The sequence below is a fragment of the Gossypium arboreum genome, chromosome 7, assembly GCF_025698485.1.
Source record: "Gossypium arboreum isolate Shixiya-1 chromosome 7, ASM2569848v2, whole genome shotgun sequence".
Classification (NCBI taxonomy): domain Eukaryota; kingdom Viridiplantae; phylum Streptophyta; class Magnoliopsida; order Malvales; family Malvaceae; genus Gossypium; species Gossypium arboreum.
Window position 1 is genome coordinate 96,470,815 of NC_069076.1, and position 21,928 is coordinate 96,492,742.

The 21,928-nt window shown below is 33.6% G+C and overlaps 3 protein-coding genes across 3 annotated transcripts; 1 reads left to right on the forward strand and 2 right to left on the reverse strand.

Annotated features, from left to right (window-relative positions):
* Nucleotides 1-4,937: 4,937 nt before the first annotated feature.
* Nucleotides 4,938-9,873, forward strand: LOC108453379 (uncharacterized). The gene is made up of 4 exons (XM_017751453.2): nucleotides 4,938-5,252; nucleotides 5,680-6,811; nucleotides 7,749-8,179; nucleotides 9,131-9,873. The coding sequence occupies exons 2-4, from the start codon at nucleotides 5,959-5,961 to the stop codon at nucleotides 9,824-9,826; spliced, it is 1,980 nt and encodes a 659-aa protein (XP_017606942.1). The 5' UTR covers nucleotides 4,938-5,252; nucleotides 5,680-5,958; the 3' UTR covers nucleotides 9,827-9,873.
* A 200-nt stretch (nucleotides 9,874-10,073) lies between these two features.
* On the reverse strand, nucleotides 10,074-11,750 carry LOC108453389 (presenilin-like protein At2g29900). The gene has a single exon (XM_017751465.2). The coding sequence runs from the start codon at nucleotides 11,551-11,553 to the stop codon at nucleotides 10,306-10,308; it is 1,248 nt and encodes a 415-aa protein (XP_017606954.1). The 5' UTR covers nucleotides 11,554-11,750; the 3' UTR covers nucleotides 10,074-10,305.
* A 5,482-nt stretch (nucleotides 11,751-17,232) lies between these two features.
* On the reverse strand, nucleotides 17,233-20,564 carry LOC108480626 (glycine-rich RNA-binding protein 2, mitochondrial-like). Its single transcript, XM_017784041.2, has 5 exons — nucleotides 20,427-20,564; nucleotides 19,510-19,662; nucleotides 19,352-19,420; nucleotides 18,934-19,040; nucleotides 17,233-17,968 (listed from the first exon to the last, which is right to left on the reverse strand). Exons 2-5 carry the CDS (start codon nucleotides 19,652-19,654, stop codon nucleotides 17,444-17,446), a joined length of 846 nt encoding a protein of 281 aa, XP_017639530.1. The 5' UTR covers nucleotides 19,655-19,662; nucleotides 20,427-20,564; the 3' UTR covers nucleotides 17,233-17,443.
* Nucleotides 20,565-21,928: the final 1,364 nt, after the last annotated feature.

Consider the following 21,928-nt stretch of genomic DNA (forward strand, 5'->3'; position numbering starts at 1 on the left):
AAGGAAAGAGATCAACTCTCCTACGAAAGAAAAGTTATATGACGTTGAATGGGCCCTTATGTGAACAAACCCTTAGCATCTCGAATCATTGCAAAACCAATGCCTTTAGGCCCTTAGGTAGACATATGACAACAACAAAGACCCCATCAACCACCTAACTCAATATTATAACCACTGATGTGTTGTGAAACTAATTAAAAATTTTACTAAGACAATTGTATCTATCAATTAATACTATAGCTATGGTGAGCAAAGATATCGTTCCAACGAGGACTAAAAGTACTAGTAATTATCGTCTTTCTATTATTTAACCGAATAATTGGAGTGATTGATTGAAACGAGGACTAAATATTGTTCCACTGATGTGTGGAATGGTTCAGCTCGTGTGGGTTACATGACTTGCTTTGACGCTCTATTAAGCATTAAAACATGAATTTAAAAGATTAGGAGCATAAAATTCACAATTAACATAAGATAATCACCCAAAAATACATTAAGAATGAAGTTAAAACATGTTACTTTTAACATTTATCAACCACATGAGCATCTAGAGAGTGTTAAGCACTTAAATGTTGGGTCTTCGCCACAACACTAAGGGAACATGCTAGGACATGGCAACAAATCTGTAAGCAAGAACCATTGGCAATTCCAAACAATTTCCTAATTGTTCCTTGGCCAATATCTTGCCAACAATACGACTTATAAGAGTCCTATAAGCCTCATTATTGTCAAGCAATATTTAATGAACCCTTAAGGAAATTTATATGTTGCTTTAATGAAGCAGCTTATGTAACACTCCAAAATTTATGATGTCTTAATGTCGTACTATTTTAAGAAGTGCATGAAAAAATTCTTGAAAAATAAATTTTGATTAATTAATAATCAAAAATAAAGTGGGACATTAGAGAATTATCTATTAAAGTGTAATAATTCTGTTAAGATGAGTTAAGGGATTAAAATATAAATTTACAAAAGAAAGGAATTAATGGTAAGAGGGGATATTGAAACCCCTCTACCAATGCCACCAAATGCCCATAAGGACTAATCAACGAACAAATGTCAATTCCACAATAAAAGGGGACATAAAACCAAAAAAAAAAATGTCTATCTTAAAGGTGCTATTAATGGAGCTGTAAGAAGTGGAGATCTCAAACAATTCATTAACCAATCATGCCAAAAACAGAAATCTTGATGGATGAGGCAATAGCTAAATAGTAGCGTGAGGCATAATTAACACGATATAATAGGCAGGAAAGACGGATAATACACCCTTTCAATCCTAAAAGGAAGGTTCAACAAAGGAATTTGAAGTTAATAAAAGTGGCAACGAAGAAGCTTCATCTAAGTGAAAATGAGGAATGATATATCTTCTTAGAGAGAAGGGTGAGTCAAGCATCATCTATAATTATTTTAGGTTTAAGTCTCACCATATGTAAATGTCAATGAAGCCTTAACATTGTTTGTAAAAATTGAGACCTTTAACTGTGAGTATCTAAGTTAGATGAGTTTTCCATTTAGATTTATTTTAATCTAAGTTTGGATATATTTCGATTTTTAATCTGTAATGCTTTCTATTAAGTTGATCTAGTTCTAATTGATCATATATATTATTTATGGTTTATGATTTATATAATGTATTAAATAAAAATTTTATAAGTAGAACTTTATCTTGCTTTAACTTAATTTTAATTAATAAATTACTTTTCATGCAATATATTTAATTATATTCTTTTAAAGACAACCAAAACAAACCTGGGATAACATAATATATTTTCATCTAGTCCAAATCCAAACATAATTACCGACACTTTGCATTTAAACTTAAATAAAATTAAACTACAATTAAATAATATACCTAGTCAATGAGTTTTGGTATAGTTGAAAAAAAAGTAGAGGCCTTTGATTTCCGGCATTCAGATTCAAGATGCACAATGTGCGATTATAGGTGTGGGTTTTCAAAGTACTATCTTATGCGGGTTTTAGTTTGATTGATTAGTTTGTTGGTAAAAATTCTTTACTAGTCCCTCTCAAATTCGAAAATGAGCAAATTGGTCCTTCTAAAAAACCGGAACAATTTAATTTCTTCAAATTTCAAAAGTGAGCAACTAATGACAATTAATCACTGATGTTAATATCTTCTGTCAATTGTATATAATTTTTATTAGTATAACAACAAATTTAGCCTTCAATGTTTGCATATTTTGTCAATTTGATCTTAATTATAAAAAGAAAAGAAGCAAATTAGCCTCTATATTTACGCATTTACACAAATGTCGTGGGATAAATTTGTTAAATCAAGTCAAATTGTCAGAATGTGCAAACTTTGTTATTATACCAATCAAAATTATGACGAAAAATATTAATGATGTGATTAATTCTTCTTAATTACCCACTTTCGAAATTGATAGGAATTAAATCACTTTAATTTATCTAAAATAGACTAATTTGCTTAATATCAAAATTGAAAGAGACCAAAAAAGTCTTTTTACCAAATTTGTTTCAATTCTTAATTTGCAATGATTGTTTAGTTCTCGATTTATTCCAATTTTTAGTTTGTTTGTACTAATAGATTAATTGTACATTTTGAGAGTACTATATCATATATTTATATTTTGATTGTAATTATAAACTTTAAAAAATAATATAATATTAATTTTCATGACTATTTTATTTAAATCTCTTTCCAAAATAGAGAATTTATTTAAAATCAATTTCATTGATTATTTTATTTTAATTGTCCAAATGGAAAGGTTAGAGGAAAAATTGGTCGGTGGAATTAGATTTTCTACATTCCCATCCAACAAACAAACATTTTATTATCCTTTATTGTATAGAAGCATCATATTAAAGAGCAAAGCTTTCTGAATTAATGGTATATTTTTTATGCATCAAATTGAATTTTAGATATATTTTTTAGAATTTTGGATTTTTTTTCAAATCCACACCACATGCACTTGCCCTTTTGCAATTTGCAAAAAGATAAAAACAAAGGCCAATGGGAAAATGAAATTTAGTTTAAAATTCTATAAATAAAAAATAAAAATCATTGCCCCCACCTCAATATTTCACATGCCAATTTTTCTTTTTTCTTTTTTTTTTAAAATAAAAAAGATATTTAATAATAGAATTTGGGGACCCTTTGGCCTTGGGTTAGGTTAGATAGTTGACATTGTCTCCCACCATATTATTTGAATCAAATAAGAGGAATGCTTTTTCTAATTTATATTATTGGGTATGATTAAGTTGGTATTATAGTAAATTGATTAAAAATTACTTAAAAATTCTTTTCTAATTAACTTCTAATTAAGAAAAAATTACTTTTAATTTTTAAATAAAAACTGAATATTAATATAATCGTGTTTTCATCTTTTATTATCCTTATATGAAATGAGTAAATAAAAGAACTAAAAATATAATGTTTAAAGATTCAACTTAAACTTAAAATTTATTTATTTATAAGCATTTTACTATTTTACATAGACCTCAATTGTTAATAATGTTAGGGTTAAATATTTTAGAAGTTGTGAAATTTTTATTTTTAGTTCTTTTTATAAATGCATTTGATAATTTTCTATTTTTTATAATTTATAATTTGTTAAAAGGAAAAAGTGTTTTTAAGAGACTTAAGTGTTTTTCTTGTTAGTATGATATTATAATATTATAGTTTTGAGAATGAATTATGTGTCCGAAATCAACTTGTATAAGTAATGAACAAGTAAAATAGAGAAGATCAAACACATAAATATTTACGTCAAAATCCTTAAAGAGAGAAAAAAAACTACGAACATATGAGGCTTCAACTTTTCACTACATGATAAACAAAACGATAGTATAATATAGAGAAAATAAACCTAAATACACTAAACGTACATTACTCAAACCCCAAGAACAAAATCCTAATTCGAGAACAAAATTCTCTCCATAGTTATTACAAAACTCTTACAAAAACTCATATGTGATTACATCTTGCCGCCCTTAAAGAAAAGCCTTTACTGATTGACATATCAAAATATGATACAAAACCCCTCTAAATAAACTAAGATTAGAGGTCTAATTATACTAAAATATCCCTAGAGTAATCAGAGTCCAACTGAGAGAAGTAGTCTTACTTGAAGTCTAAAACGTGACTGCATAACTTGGAGAAATGTTGTGACGTCCCATCACGCTTGTCACGACGTCGATGCCACGAACGTTTGGAGTTTCGTCACATCGTTACAACGTCGCTTGTCCTCACGCCGCGATGTTGTCTTTGTTTTACTTCTTCTTCGGTAAATTGTCGAACGTCCTCTTAAGTGCCCGCAGAATATTCAATAAATACGAGATAAATCCCATAATATGTTTAAATTTAATAGAGTGATGAAATATAGTTAATAAAAAAGATATATGATAATTTTTAATATAATTTATAAATAAATTATTTTTAATATATCGTGATAAATATGTTCTTATTTTCTGGTCAACAAATATTTCAAGTGAAATTTTAAAAATATTATTATTATAACTATATTATATTTAAATATATAGCTTTGCCGGCCTTTTCTGGCCGCCGTCTTCTAGTTTTCCAGCTTCTTAGATTCTGCAAGGTGGGATATAAAATAAAAAATAATCAAAATATATGATATAACATAAAAAAAAGTAAAAATATGAGATAAGTAAATAAATTTTAATAAATTTATATATAAGAAACTATTAATTTGTTAAAAATTATATAAATATACAATATAACCAATGTAAACACTGTTCGATCTCTAGTATGAGGCTATGAATAAAATTCCTGACCATTAAAAATACAAAAACCCTAAAACTTAAAAATTATTCAAAAACCCTAAAAAAGGAAAAATAAATAAAATTGATCCACTTTTTAGACATAATTGGAAATTATATGAAAGTGACCTTGCTCGGGTCAGTGAAGTCCACAAAAAATAAAGTTGGAGTCGAAATTTTATTTTCTCTTTTAAAAAAGATAATTTTTTTTAATAAAAAACAACAGTAATATTTATTTATTCATTTGTTGAAAACCCCCTTGTTTTTATTGTGAAAAAAGAAAAACTAGAAAATAGAGAATTTGATACAGCAACGAATACAGGTGAATGTAGCTTTGTTTAGAGATAACAGTGCAAAGGGTCTTATTCTTCAAAGGAATTCAATCTTAAAGATTCAACAATAAGAGATACTTCTCCTTTTGAAACTTGGGTCTGCTAGATTTTGCTTTAAAACTCAATCTGATTCTCACAAAACATTGAAGAAAAGAGGTAAAGACCCTTTCTTTTTACTCCATGTTATCAGCTTCATTTTAGGTTTAAATGGGTTCTTTGTTGACTGGTTTGTGCAGTTCTTAGATTGATTTCAAATTGGTAAACTTAGGATTTTCACATCGTTTTCAGAACTGGGTGTTTCTTTTGAGGTTGTTCTTGTTTGTGACGTCCAAGCTGTTTCTGTTAATAAATTGGATTTTTTGTTCATTTATTTGCTTCCAGTTGAATATATATATATATATTTTTTTTTGGGGGGTGAGGGGGTTGACAGTTATTTAGGTTGCTCTTGTTTATGATTTAGTGATTGATTGCTTATAGTTTCAGTTTTCTATTTGGTTGATTTGGTATCAATTTGCTTTGTTAAATTTCTGGAATTTTTTATCTTAGCTTTTTGCGTATTGCTTTGTGTTTTATGAGAACTTAGATTCAGGGAGACGAAGGAGATATCTGTCGTGGTTAATTCAGGCGTCGGGTTTGTAATTTGAGATGGTTTCAATGTTTTGATCCCTAGTTAGTTTATTTTTTTGTGTTCAAGTATGTTAAAGTGCTAGAAGCTGTTTAAGTTGTGAGACCTTAAGTTTTTCCAAGTTGGGGTTCATGGGAATTGTTGCTTTGAGGCTTTGGATGTTGAGGATTGAAATGAAGTTAAATCTTTGCGGCGATGAGCTCGGGTGGTTTCTGAAATTTACGTGAACGAGCAGAAATGGATTCGTGGTTTGTTGCAGTAGCTGCAGCAGCAGCTGCTGCGTATTTTGCTAAATATTGGCAAAATCTTACAACAGATAGGAATGGTTTTCCCAAGGTTTCTTCTGTGGATTCTGGGATTGGGAAGGCTTTAACAGGAAAGGATCTGGTCCACAAATTTGCTATGATAAGGAAACTCCGGGAAGATGTTTCTGATAGGAAAATATCAGATGTTTATGGACTAAATGTGGCTTCAGCTGCAGAAATTGATTCTGCTAGTGGATTCAATAGTGAAAAGATTGGAAGCTCGGGAAGTTTATCACCGGGATTGTTGACAAATGAAAACCTAAGAGAAAATCAATGTGGAAAGGAGCTGAGTGCTGATTGTGGTAGTGATTCTGCTAAAGCATCTATTGCTAGAGTCGACTCTTTTAACGAGCCTATGCACAAAAGATGCTCTCTTAAAGCTAAATATTCGTATGGACATTCACTTAAACCACTAAGTTCCTTAGATAGTTGCCTCATGGCACAATTACATATGCAACATGTTAAAATGGAGGAATATGTACTTAGCTGCCTTCCATCACCAACAACACCGATCTTGAGACCATTGCTGATAACTGACGGAAGCCGAATAATCAACAGAGCAAGTGGTGGTTTTTCTATTGGATCAAATGGAACCGGGGACAGTAAGCTGCATAATCTAGCCACTTTTGAAAAGAACAGATACGTACATGCGGTTCCTCCTCTGCCAAAAATTGATTCCTCAGATCTCCCCGAGAAGTTGAAATTTAAGAGCGGAAATGAGTGCGATGGAAGACCAAGCATTCCTTGCAAAATCAATACTGAAAAGCAGTTTCATGCACAATGGGGTACTGGTCTTACATTGTTTTTCCAATTTTGCTTTACCTATTATATTGATACTATAAGAATCTGTTCTTATTACTGAATGCTACTTTTCCGTTTCCAAATTTGTTTTCTTACTAAATGTGCCAGAAACCGTAAAAAACAGTAAACAAAAAATACATATTCACCATAGGGTAAATAGAGTACAAGCAATCTAGCATCATATTTTCAGATATGAATATGATTACAGCGAAATCCCAGGAGCATCACCGTTCTTTTCTTTTTGATTGTCATTATTTTCCGGTAGGGGAGGTCGGTGAAGGCATATTGGGGTGGTAAAATATTTTAGCGATTAGTTGGACCTCTCAGAGTTCAACATAGAAAGAGAATAAGATGTTGAATTGATTACCTTTTCCTCCATCTTTATAATGAGTTAAACTGCCTTAGAAACGGTTTCTTATACTTGTATATTTACATAGAAAGAGAATAGATATTGAATTGATTACCTTTTCCTCCATCTTTATAATGAGTTAAACTGCCTTAGAAACGGTTTCTTATACTTGTATGTTTACTTGGACTTGGGAGCAAGTATTAGATACAGGTATGTGTTTTGTTCATCGGAAATCTCTAGGACATTGGTTATTTGAGAAACATGAAGAGTCAATAGGATGTTTAAGCCTCTTGAACGATTTATTTGTTTTTATGCATCTTGTAAATTCTTTTCAGAAATCCATTATTCATGATACAAGCTTAAGCTTGATGTTAATTTAATTTATTTGTTTTGTCATGTTCTCAACTCTGCATATAAATATGTCTCGATTTCTCCATTGCACCGGAAACAATAGCATATCAGTTGCTTGTTATATTCGATGCATTCGTTTTAACACTATTCCATTCCTTATACTCGTGATTCTTCTCTTGTAGGCTAACAAATTGCATCACTAATCTTTTTATATGAAACAGGTCGTCATGATCGAGCTGTTCTGTTTTGTCTTGGGATATCTATTGGAATAATATGTTCTTACATAGGAAATAGAAGGGAAGTCGAGAAACTGAGAGGGTTGCTAAAGCAAACTGAGAACTTGGTTCAAGATCTTCAAGAGGAACTCGAGATGAAAGATTCATTGACAGTAAAGGAGCTAGCTAATGAGAATTATGAATCACAAGAGGCATGTGACAATTCCTTTCCTGACAGGGCAATGAATTCGTCTTCCCTTGAACAGAATACAGATAATTTAACAAGATTTGATGGTAAAGAATCACATCATCAAAAGGTAGAGGAAAGTCCAGAGTCTATGAGTAAAATTGAAGCCGAACTTGAAGCTGAACTTGAGAGGTTGGGTCTAAACATGAATGTATTGAATCTTGAGCAAAGACTGCCCGATCTTGGTGAGGTAAGCTTGAGTTTATCATAGCATTCCTATGGAGCTTTATAGATGTTTAATGAATTCTTTTTATTCATTGCATTTTCTCAGTTCATTCAATAGAATCCTCCTGTTTACTGGAGATCGCTATCTAATATGTTGAATCCAGTGTTGTAAAAACCGTATCAGAGTGGCCGGTTGAACCTCTTAAACTGGGAACCGGTAGTTCATCAGATCTGAATATACCAGCCAACCGCTAATCCTTTGAATGAATTAAGAACCGATTGAACCAATAAAAAGAGGGAACAACTGGTTTTAAACTTTTCTTAAGAAAAAAGTTATGGTATGTGATGGGATTAAGATATTTAACCCTTTAATTTATATTAAAATTTTTATTTTTAGTAAAATACATTAATTAAATATCCGTTATATTTAATTCTTATTTAGTATTAAAATTAAGTATTTAATATAAATCATTTTAATACAACAACTTGTTCAATTGGTCTAACTGGTTGACCAGGTTTGACCTATGGTTTTGTTTTTAAAACATTGGTTCAATTTCAAATATTGTAAACTTCAATATTTGGTCATTTGATTTGCTTGTTTGAAGCTAGCAACTAAACTAGGAAGTTAACTCGGATTCGGGAGTGGGTGTTAGATATAGGTATGCTTAACTTTTTGAATATTTTCCATATATTTGGAAAATCGACCCATATCTACCATGTTCGAATATTTTTAAGTTTCATATATTGGCCATGTTCGACTACTATCTAATATGTTGGAGAATCAGATGACCAAACATTCGGGTATATTTAAGTTTCTCATATATTTGGAGAATCACACCCCGTACCCATGTTCAAACATGTGATGGATACTGAGTATGAAGATGACTCTACTTAGCTGTTTGCTTTGGCATTTATTTATTTTTCCTTCCCTGCAAGTTTGTTTGATATCCTAATAATGCAGCTAAAATTCATGCAGATTGACCCAGATTTTGTAGCAGATTTTGCTGAAGGTGAGCTGAGATCTGATATGGTTACAGGACAAGCTCATGGCCAATCTATGTCTAATGAAAATAGAAGCGGCACCTCGACTACTCATTCCGGAAATTATGCAGTCTCACCCCGAGAGTTAACCTTGCGTTTGCATGAAGTTATTCGATCAAGACTTGAAGAACGAGTACAAGAACTCGAGACAGCTCTAGAGAACAGTCACAGGAAGGTGAAACTGATGGAATCAGAGCATAAGAATCCTAACCACAAATGGACATATTCGACAACAGAGAGTCCACCGGTAAATGAAGATCTCCATTGGACATCAAAGCCTCAAGTTCCAAAATTATCATGGGAAACTCCAGATCATGCATACAACGAGGCTTTTGAAGAGGCAAAAGAAGAGGGGACACCATTACGTATTTATCAAGAAAAGCTGGGTTGGGGTGATCAATATGACGCAAACAAATCAGATGAAACATTTTACGATCAGGTAAGAATATTGGAAGATCAATCTTTGAGGGTCCAAGAATTGCTTGATGTTGATGTTAGAGAAGATGAATGTACTGATAATGATGATGAAATGGAGAAGCTATTGATACAACAAATTGTGGAGAAAACCAAGAAAGGATCTCCTGTATTGCTAAATGCACAAAGATTATTGTTTTCCATGGATGAAATTTGAGAAACTGAAAATTTTGCAGTTAATACATATAAGACTTGCATTCTTAACTACAGCAATTTCCAGTGCATCATTTTGGTTCTTGGTTTCCAACTATAGTTTGATGCAATCTATTTACAGTGATTTGGGTGTTACTTGGATTCAAGTATATGTTTCAGTTCTTTTTCTGAGTTTCTTTTTTCCTTGGGAGGATCATATCTCTATATTTATGATGAAATGTATAACAGGTACTTAAAAAAGATGGCATTCATTTCATCTCTTTTGCAAAAATAAAATGGCATTCATTTCATCTCTTTTGCAAAAATAAAACAAAGATCACCATCTCCAAATCATAGATAAACAGAGTTTAACATAACATTTGACACCAACTTTAATGGAAATATTATAATCATATAAGGGAAAAGATCATGATCAAGGAAATGAATCATAAGACCTTAGTCTACCTATATTCTATGATTTAAAAGCATGAGATCATTTATAATTTAAAACATCAGAAGGTTCAAAGAACATTGTACAATGAAAACTTCAAGTAAGAACCTTGTTAAGAAATAAAACAACACACCGAGAGCTATCGACACGGGAAGAGCCGGTAGAGCTTTCTGATACAGTGCCAATAGCATCAATGTAATGCCCAAACCAGCTACAATTGCAAGATAACATGCATACACTGTCATAAAATCGTACATTGCTGCCCTACCAACTAACACGCTGTAGAAGATGAAGTCCCCTAATCCAAGCTTGATAGCACCAGACGAACCTAACCCCATACCTTCTAGCATCAAACTTTCAGTTGACATACCGTCTTGAGCATCCATTCTGTGATCAATCAACGGTGCTGAAAGTTCAGCATCCCTTTGTGAAACCTGTCCCTCTTCCACTCTAGCAATTCTTGCGCCATTGTGACTACTTTGAACAATACTGACTGTAGAATTCAAATCAGAATTCAAACTTGAACTGTCCTCGGAATCTAGCCTAGCATTTTGCCTTTCTCTCCAAATCCGCGTTTGAACCGGCCTTGAAGCAGAATCATGATGTGTAACTGGCCTAGCCTCATAAACCAAAGCTGGGATATCTTCATCCCTAGACATAGCAAGCTCAACAAGGAGCCTTAAAGGACCAACAGGCAATAAAACAGCAGCAAGATCATACAATGCCATTGCAACCAATAACACCCAAGTAGTCCATTCAGGCAAAAGAGTAAACCAATAAGCAACCAACATTCCAATTAAAACTAAGTAGCCTTGAGTCACAATAATTGGCATTTTTGACATAAAAACAGCCAAAACACCAATAACAGCAAAATTAAAGAGAAGCACCAAAAAGGTAATACAATCAACAGGAACACTGAATTCTTCAATCAAAAACAAGGCAATTTCACCACCCATGAATCCCAAAACCACAAAAGAAGAAAAACCCATATAGATTTTCAAGAACTTAGAGCATTTAAGGTAAAAAAAGAGCACCAAAATGAAGGTAGCAACAGTGACAACAGCTACAAAAACTAAGGAATTCAAAAGGGCACCAATGAACTTGTCCCAGGATGAATCTGAGCCGGTTTCTGAGTAAGCTATGGTTGCAATTGAGGAAGTTACGGAAAGTGAAGAACTTGAGTTAAGAATTGAGACCAAAAGGACGACTAAAAGCATGCAGATTGAAACGGGGGTGAGGATTCTGATGATTTCTTCACCCAAAGAATCAAGGAGGGATTTGGGTCGTTGGTTTTGGGCCATTTGGATGGTCAAATTTGGGAAAAAGTTTGAATCTTGGTGGAGCTTTTCTCGAATTTCCAGGTTAATTTTGATTTGGGTTTTTTTGTTAGTAAAGCTTGCTAAAATTTTGCAGGAAACAGTCGATGGGGAACTGGATTCAAACCATTATCAACCGTCGATTATTATGACTTTTCAGATGGCTAAATAATTTATGATTTGTCTTTATTATTTTTATTACCTAAAATTTTAGGTGAGTGAAAATATATTTCTGAAAGATAACGACAGAATTTTCAAAAAATGCCGAAAATAATTTTTTTTTATCAAATTAAGTATTTTTTGTGAAAATGATGAGATTAGGCTAATTTTACGGAAAGAAGAGTCTCTAGGTGATTTATAGAAAAATATTTTTAGTTAGAAGTGTTTTCCTCCGTTTTCTTAGGTTAGAGTTTTGTTTTTAAAAATTAATGTCAGAGTTTAGAGTTTTTAAGGTAGGGTTAGGGTTTATTTTTTAAGGTTTAGGGTTTGTTTTTATTATATATCTTTTAATAAATTTTAATATATATATTTAATTATTTTATGTTTTTAATGTTTTTAATTATATATATTAATTTTTATAATTTTGAGATGTAAAGTGAATAATTATTTAATTTGATGTTTAGAAGCATTGTATTTATACTAATCGTATATTCTAATTATTCGAATTGCAAAATTCTATTCACATCGTAATCAAACCTCAAACTACTTGATTTGATTAAATATTTCAATGCATTATTTTCGAACATTGAGATTTGTTCAGAAAATATATCCCAAGAATCTCAGAATATATGATGGTTGAATGGCTAAAAGTTAGGAGTTAAAATTCCTAGAGAGAAAGCGTTCCATATAGAATGCTTTTTCAATGCATGTTAGAAGAAAGTATTGAAAGCACTTCCTGCTAGACAAGTTTTAATTTGGAGGTGCTTTCAGTGCTTTTTTTTTTTTTTACATGCACTAAGAAAGCATCCTACTTGGAGAGCTCTCTCTCTCTCTCTAAATTTCAACTCTTACTAGCTCAGAAAAAATTTCTGAATCAATTGGCACTCACCTCCAAGTCTATAAAAGTAATATATTTCAGCATTGAATGACATAAGGCAGTTATGAGCAAAGAAAATTGAAAGAAGATCAGGAGAAGAGAATCGCACATAAGATATAATTTGGAGCTACCACGCAGTTTGCATAAAGTAAGGATCATTTTTTGTTGTTCATATTTAATTACAACACTATTTTTCTACATGATTTTTTTGTTTCGAACATGTGGAACAGGTTACTTCATTGAAAATGAGTGGACAAATTAATGCTATTGTTTATTACGACAGTGAAGTGTGTGACATCGAGAGTGGGGTCGTTTTTTTATTAGAGAACACTGCGCGATTGAGTTTTTACCAGAACATACAATTGTCAAAACTTCAAACAAGAATTAGGCGAAAAATCGTTGGATTCAACCAAATGAAAGTATCGTCCTTTAAATATCGATTTTATACTTCGATCGACCCTGTCAGATATGACGCTTTCGATACCAGAAGTGTAAAAGGGATAGAGGTGATGGTACAGATGCATATTGACAATGGATCACCATTTCTTAAGTTATATATGGAGTTTGCAAGGACAGATGAAGGCCCTCGGAGGTCGACATATGTTCATGTTTGAGAGGCCAGAACAAAAAAAACAAGCCGAGAGTCCAGCGACACAATTGTGTAGTGAGTTCACCGCTTTGTTAGAAAGTTCTTATTATGATATACCAAAATCATCAACGAGAAGGCACTCATCTGTTTCGGCCCTAGATGTCAACTGTAGTAAGGGGAACACCGAGCAGTCAAGGTTTGGTGGTAACATGGAATATTAGACCCCTACACGAAACTCAGTTGGTGGTTTTGATTTAAACTTCGATTAGTCGATGTTCAAATCTAGAAACACTCACAAGGGAATGACATCAAGTTTCAACGATTGGCAATCAACAGTTGATTTTGGTTGTTTTGACTATTATACAAGAAGAGATAATGTATTCCCTACGACGTCCAGCGATAAGAGGACATCTAACCTTGGAGATTTTGGTAGGGTGAGAATGTAAAGGGCACTAAATCTGATGTCGATCCAATCCAGGAACCTAGTGCCGATGGATAAAAAATTACATTATTTTTGTAATCGAAGCTAGTTCCAACTGAACCAGAAGATTGAGGTTTAGACAGTGAAGGTCTAGGCAAAGATGCCGAATAAGATCTACAGCTCAGGCGTACTCGCTTCTAGCCCACATGCATAATATGGACCTATCAATAGAATATGTGTTGGAGTTTGCATAACTACAACATAAAAGACTGGATATGTGAGTTCTTCATTGGATTCGGGTGATTTAGAAGTGGGAAATGAGTTTTCTTCTAAAGATGATTTTGTCACTGCAGTGAAGCGATACAAGATCAAGAACAAGGTAAACTTCCACGTTCTTAAGTCTTGATCTAACAAGTTCGAAGCGAAGTGCGCAATGTGAGACAGTAGATGTGTATGGAAAATCATGACTTCTATTAAGAAGAAGACGTCGGACCATAAAGAAATATACCGCTTCACATACGTGTGTTGCCATGGATACTGTATCATGACTATTTTGTATTATAACGATCAATGAATTGCTTATTTTAACGTATTCATGTTGTAGGTATTTCACAAGATCATCTGAAATTGGATTTGGAGATGATGGTGAACATAATACTACTTATAGCCAAAGCGAATCCCAAGGTGGTTGTGCCTGTTTTAATTGCAAATATCCGTAGTCAATTCAATTACACGCCATCGTACCGTAAGGCGTAAATCACAAAACAGAAGGAATTGGAGAAGATGCATAATGGGTGGGACACGCCATACAACAATTTTTGGAAGTAGTGTCGGGTCTTGGAGAGGTACGTTCCAGGTTGCATAATAGATCTCGAAACGATGCATGTGTACTACAACGGTCGGTTACTTTGTGGATGCCAAGTGTTCCAACATTTTTTCTAAACTTTCAAGCAATGTCGACAGACATTCCAGTACTGTAAGTCACTGGTACAAATCGACAATACCTTTATGTACGGGAGATACGCCCATCGGTTGTTGTTGGCTGTGGCACAAAATAACAATAGGAAAATCCTTCTGATTGCATTCACAATAATGTTGGGAGAGTCAACAGACGATTGAGATTTCTTTCTATCTAAGTTGAGGAGGCATGTTTGCCCTCAACCCGATATATGCGTCATTTTTGATAGGAAACTGGAATACTGGCCACAATTGAATGACAGAGAAGCCTTTAGGACCGCACGCATCATAAGTATTGTCTAAGACATGTTGCGGCAACTATCATGGACAGTACAATTCTACAGCTCAGCGCGTACAAGTGGTCAATATGGGTATATATTCATCACTATATCAACTGTTTGATATTTAACTGGTCAGCTGATGTTGTGATTAATGGACAACTTATTTGTTTCCCTCGACAGGGTACGAATTCGTCCAACAATATTTTCGTGAAATATTGGAAAACTTGCAGGCCATTAACAATACATGTGCAAGTTACCTATCCAACATACCCTTCGATGATATAATCTGTTTGTTTCAATTGTACTTATAGTAGGTATAGCAGGTATTGGGAAAACCACTGTGGCAAAACTAGTGTACAATCATGTTCAACTAAGAAGACAGTTTGATGTTAAATTTTGGATTTGTGTGTCGGATGATTTTGTTAAAAGGATTTTGAGACAGATGTTGGAACATTTTGTAGATGAAAAAACTCCAATAAATCAAAGTAATAAGAACTCCATGCTTAAAATGCTTGAGAAGAAGTTGAAAGGGAAATAGTTATCTTGCTGTTGTTGATGATGTGTGTAGAAAAATGGGAAGATCTAAAGCCTTGCCTGGTAGGTGTTAATAAAAGTAAGGGAAACCAAATCATTGCGACAACCCGTAGTGAAGTTGTGGCGTTGAAAGTTCAGGTACTTCCTCAGCAAGGGCTTCAACTCCAAAGACTTGAACACGACAACTGTTGGTCGATAACCAAAGAAAAAGCTTTCAATGCTATGCCGGTTCCTCTGGGCATTAAGCTTCATTCCAAGTTTAGGGGATTACCCTCCTCGAAATTGTACAAATTTTAGGCTGCAATGAGCTGGTAAGGTTTCTGATCATGGGAAAATGTACATCACTTCAAAGTTTATGAATTGCGGGGTGCAAAAAGTTGAGCAGCATAGGAGATTGATTGCCAACTTCTATTTGTCTGAAACATCTAATCCTACAGGATTGTGATCATCTGAGTGAAATTCCTAGACTGGATGGATTAGCTTGTCTTAAAGAGTTGATGGTTCACCGGTGTCCCAAGTTGAAATATGTTGCTATAACGGGTGACATTTCATCCCTTGAGCTGCTCAGTTTTGATAGTTGCAGCGAACTGCAGTGGACTGGAAATGGATTGTCCACTTGTGTGCAACTCCAAAGCTTAAGCATATGGTTTTGTCTGAATCTGAGTTTGGTTTCCGTTAACAATGAACTCTCATCTCTCAAGGAATTGAATTTGACAGCATCTGGTGAAGAAGGTTCAAGTAGTGTACTATCAAGTTCACTGCAATCCAACGCTTGTTGTGTTAGGAGATTGACAGTATCGGTTCCGGTAATCTAATATCCTTTCCAGAACATTTAGGGAAGCTACATTCCCTTGTTTATTTAAACATAAGCTGGTGCCGAAACTTGAGGAGTATTCTGGAAGACAGCCTCGTGAACCTGAGTTGCTTGACGACATTAAAGATGGGTGGTTTCTGGGAAGAACTGGAGGAATTCCCTTGTGTTAAACACCTCTCACTCTCCATTCAAGATATACATCTGATTGGATGGAGAAAACTCAAGCCTTTGCCTCATCAATCTCAAAACCTTACTGCCATCAGAGTGTTAAGCATTGAGCGGTTTGATGGATTAGAAGCCTTGCCTGTGGCTGCCCGATCTATCCCTTGAAGAGTTGGCCATCGAGTCATGTTATGATCTCATGCATCTGCCTTCTATGGAACTCATGCCAAGCTCACATTACAGATTTCAAGGTGTCCTCGATTAGACAAAAAATGTGGTCAGCAAAGCAACCTTCACATAACCTGGAAAAGTTCAATGTCCTTTTGTTTTTAAAATTATTGTTGCACTGTCATTGTCTTCATTTCCTTTGCTGCTGAAAGAATCCACCATTTCTCTGAAGAAAAAGAATGGGAAACCGAGTTGATGTTGGGGGGATTCATATCTCTGCTACTGATGATGTTTAAACACAGGATTGCCGAAATCTGCCCATCAAAGGTTGCCTTGCCTTGCCTTGCAAGGAAAAGAAACAAATAACCACACAACATTGTGAGACCCTTTTCTCCTTTCTTCCCAATGGTGATGATGGCCGTCGCATGGAGTGTGATCCAGAGGGATGGGTTCTTGGGTAGTAGAAATAATTCAGAGGAAGAAAACTGGCAGAGTGGGTTTCTAAAGGTCGTCCAATGCTTGTAGCCAGGTTGGTCCCAGAAAGGAGACTCCATTGGTATTTGAGATGGTGGGCAAGGTTAACGGAAACGACTCTTCATCTGTTTCTGCAGTGTACTAAAAAAATTCAATTTTTATCTCAAATCTAATTTCAACTTTGAAAGTACAAAAATCAAATTTGGCGTGAAAGCTTCAAGCAGCAGGTTTCCAATTGAGCTCCAACTTGGAACTGAACGTAAATTTATTTATTTTCCATAAGGAATTTTCAGTTCTCCATGGAAGGAGACATAAGAAAGTATTAGAAGTTTTACAAAGACCATAACTCACGTCATTTGATCAAATAAAAATTTGTTTCAAAAGTGATGACAATATAACTAAAAACCAAAACAATTTTACTACTGCAGACAGATTTAGTTCATGCCCTTTTGGCAAAATCACTGCCATTCTCATCATCTTCATCTCGGAAGTTTTCGTTCCTTGGCTCATTTGAGTCGAATGCTTCTCCTTCCTCCTTGAAGCCATCTTCGGTACTACCAAATTGATCACCACTGTCAATTCCCATATTAGGACTTCCAAATCCAGCTGAACCACCAGTACCAACACCATCAATGCCGCCACCACCACCAGCAACACTGAAACTCCCACTTTCGTAATTGGTTGCATCAGATTGACCAAAACCACCATGGCTTCCCTGGCCTCCGTAGTTACCACTGCCACCGTATCCAACATTACCTCCATAATTTCCAGAAGGGGGGGCAGCATTTCTGCCATAGCCACCGCCACCACTTCCATAGCCACCACCGCCGTAGCCACCACCACCGTAGCCACCACCGCCATAGCCACCACCACCGTAGCCACCACCGCCATAGCCGCCACCTCCAAAGTTACGAGGAGCTCTCTCAGTTGCATAGTTTACTCTTACTTGACGGCCATGGAGAGTCTGACATGAAAATTATTTCATAAGTTGAGATCATTAAAAGTTTTCTAATATATAATTAGTCGTAAGTTACGAATATGACAATTATCCTGATAGATGGCAACGGAACACAGGTTATATCATGAACACTAAGGTCACCACAGAGAAGAAACTATGTTATGAGAGACAACTCTGCAACAAGACGCACATTGACCAAGTTATATTATGCTATTCGGCACAGGTGCGAGTGTTGGATATCAGTATGCATTTAACACAAGTATGTTCAACAATACCATGAAAATTATCCTGATAGACGTAAAGGCAACACAAGTTATATCATGAACTCTAAGGCCATGACAGAGAAGATATTTTATGATATACTGAGTGAATCTGACAGTATATATTAACATATAAATATTGAGAAGCAATAAATTCAAATCTACAACTCTGCAACAAGAGACTCATTGACCGAGTCATACTATTGTACTCGGCTTGGATACGAGTGTTGGATATTGATACAAGTTCAACACAAGCATGTTCAATATTACCATGCATTTGGAGGGTACTTTGAGGGTCATATCCGCCTACCCATATCCGAATGTAAGTCAAACTCAAACATGGATATTAGACACGTGTACTTCAAGAAAATCAAAAAGCTGAAGCAACATAAAATCATATATTTCTGCTTCAGATTTTCTGGATGCGGCCTAGAAGCAATTTGGCAACACAATGCAAAGGCCTTCACCATAGTTTGAGCACCATGAGAAGAACAAAAGGCCCCATAGGATTACCTAATGGGGAGTACTTGCATATCATATTCTAATTTTGATCTCCTTGTACAAGGTTATATGCATCTATGCTTACCGTAAAACATATCAGAATCCTATAAGGTTTACTGCAAAGCAGCAACCAGTGGAGACTTGGAGACTACCAAGATCAAAGGAAAATGTGATTCCTCAGTAACTAAATACTTAGAAGCGTTATATTACCTGTCCATCCAAGGCCTGAAGTGCACTTGAAGCATCCTCAGAACTTGTGTAAGTGACAAAGCCAAATCCTCTAGACCTACCCGTCTCTCGATCCACGATTATTCTTGCTACAAAAAGATCAAAATTAATCAACTCTTTTACAAAGTCAAAACCAGTGAACCAAAATTGAACTCAAACTGCAAATTCAAAGTTAATACACCATATGTACAAGCATCCAGACAAACACAACTCAAAGTTAAAAACAATCATTCATTTCCAGAACATTTCATAAAGGGCATCTAATGTTAACAGTTCATGTCTTTAAACTCAGAAACTTAAACCGACACGAGTGTATGATTTAAGCATCTCAAGAGACTTTTTGACCCCCCTTCATGACAAATGCAAATTGAATTACGCAAATGTATTCATTGCAGCATACCTTCAACAACTTCACCATATTTGCTGAAAGCTTCTCTCAGACCTTGGTCATCTGTTTGGTATGAAATACCTGCAATTAAAGAAGATTAACAAGAACCCTAAGAAAAACACATAATAAAAAATTGCTTGCTTCAACATGTAAACAAAATTCGGATGCACCTCCCACAAATAGTTTTGAGCTCGGCATGTTCGACATGCACCGGAACACTTGAAAGAGGCTTGGACTTGATGCAGACAACTGGGCATTGATCTGTGTTGTCGAGGTCTGCCTAAGCATATTCCCAATTTTACTTAGGAAAGCCATTGTTTCACCTAGGAAAACCAAAAAAATTAAATTAAATTTCACTTTCAGAAAATGAAACTGATAAAGTAAAATGAGGGGGAAAAAATACCCAAGAAACAACTTAACAAACTATAATAAAACCTGAATGTTTTAACAAGATTGCTTCTAAACAGTGAACACATGCAAAAGGAAGAGCCATCAACTAATTTTAAGGTGCCACGCATATAAGATAAAAAATAATCTAAAACCCTATGCTATACACACTATTTTTCCTAAAACGCTTTTATCTGACACATATTAGAACACAAGTACAAAGGTATAATCCTCCAAATATATCATAAAACATAGAAAAAGGTTAAGCATACCAGTATCGGGTCGGACAAATATAATAGGGTAAATTCTAAAAACATTCCAACAGAGGAACCTACTTTTACAAGATTTAAACTTTTTATTAGTATTGATTTCTATCTTTATAACTCTTACAACCCAAAAACAGTAGAACATACATTTTCAATCAACTCCCTAAAAACCTAATCGTTCATGATCTTAAGAACCAAACAAGAACAACCCAGGCAGATCATTACATAATAATACGAAACATTAAACCATAAATCTGATACTATAAGAAATTAAAAAAAAAAAGGAACATCTTTTCAAGGAAACAGTAATCAAGATTCAACAGAAATCCTATTCAAATAAACAAAAGAACAATCGAACCAATAGATCAAAATCAAACATGAACAATAGTGAAAGCCATAAAAAAAGAGGGTTTTATGTCTTTTTGGAAGCTTACCCTACTGTTGTATGGGATGTAAGTGAGAGAGAGTGGGAGACGCTTGTACTTGTTTCTCAAGAGTAAAACCCTCGGGGTTTATGTAGACGGTGCGGCGTTCAGATATTTTTTCTTTTGGCAGAAAAATATTTTTTACTACACTTGTCAGTTTTTCATTGGTCTGTGCTTTTTCATGTCGGTAACATGACCTTTTCTTTATCATAAAAATCATAAATTTTATAAAATTCATTATTGATTATTGATTATAAAATCATAAAAAATTTCATTATAACATTATAAAAATCATAAAAATTTGTAAGCATTATAAATATTCATTATTATAATAAATCATTAAAATAATTTAATTTTACATCTAAACATAAATTTTAATGCTTTAGTCATATTGATTATACACAAAATTTAGAATAAATTATATTTTAAAAAGTTAAGCATTATAATGAACTAAATAATATAATCTTTTTCCTCAAACATCAAGCTATGTATATCAATCGGTAAATTGTCACGTCAATAATCGGTGCAAATATGAATTATCACACCAACATATGTTACTTAGTTTAAGCAATTTCGTTAGAAATGCAGATTTGGTTCACTGGAATTGAATAAAATTGTAATGGAATAGAACTGTATTTAGTAATTCAATTGTTTAGTTGAATGAAATGAAATAGAACTGTAATAGTATTCTTGTGTTTGATGAATGAAATAGATGTTGTTATAGCATAAGGGGAAAAATTAGAATGACTAGAGTACTCTTAGCGAGAAATTGTTTTAGGTAAATGACTATTGTTATTATTATTAAATTTTAATAGGATTATTATTAAATGTAATTTAATAAAATTATAATTATAATTTAATAATAATTTTAATATAATTTTTATATTAAAATATTTCAAATATTTTATTTTTATATTTTTGAGTTCAAGTTTTAAATGACTAATCTAGAAATTAATTTTGTTTTATTATTTAAGGTTGCATGGAATAACCATTCTTTGGTAAATCAAAGAATAACTATTACGGGAAGACAAATAATAAGAAAGTAATGGCGACTATTGAATAAGTATTACGTTTAACCAAATAAAAAAATAGTTTACCATGAATGCTATTCCATTGCCCCCAACCAAAGATGGTGTAATAGTCAACATTAATTAAAATGATAATTTGATCAATTTTTAAGTTTTGGATTCAATTGTATGCAAAAAAAATTGAGAAACTAAATTGTATTTTTTCTTTCTAAATTATTCGAGGATCTTTTATACTATGCATAATGACTTATTACGCCCTCCAATTTTACAAAAAAATTATTTTAACCCTCTATTTAATTTTTAGTTTCTTTTAGCTCTTAAGCTTGCATTGTTTGTCAAATCATCCTAAAATAAATGACAAAGTTAACGATTTGCTACACTTTGCTAATGTGACACCCGTGGATTATCATGTGGATATTACATTAACAATTAATTAAATTTTAATATTTTAAAAATATTAACATTATTTAAAGAAAGTATAAA

Bases quoted from the DNA above. Each gene is read 5' to 3' on its own strand.
- LOC108453379 (XM_017751453.2), top strand. From the start codon at position 5,959: ATGGATTCGTGGTTTGTTGCAGTAGCTGCAGCAGCAGCTGCTGCGTAT. The intron at 6,812-7,748 runs GTACTGGTCTTA...TATATGAAACAG, and splicing joins GCAGTTTCATGCACAATGGG to GTCGTCATGATCGAGCTGTT. The intron at 8,180-9,130 runs GTAAGCTTGAGT...AAATTCATGCAG, and splicing joins GACTGCCCGATCTTGGTGAG to ATTGACCCAGATTTTGTAGC.
- LOC108453389 (XM_017751465.2), bottom strand. From the start codon at position 11,553: ATGGCCCAAAACCAACGACCCAAATCCCTCCTTGATTCTTTGGGTGAA.
- LOC108480626 (XM_017784041.2), bottom strand. From the start codon at position 19,654: ATGGCTTTCCTAAGTAAAATTGGGAATATGCTTAGGCAGACCTCGACA. The intron at 19,041-19,351 runs GTATGCTGCAAT...ATCTTTTTGTAG, and splicing joins ATATGGTGAAGTTGTTGAAG to CAAGAATAATCGTGGATCGA. The intron at 17,969-18,933 runs GTAATATAACGC...TTTTCATGTCAG, and splicing joins TTCAGGCCTTGGATGGACAG to ACTCTCCATGGCCGTCAAGT.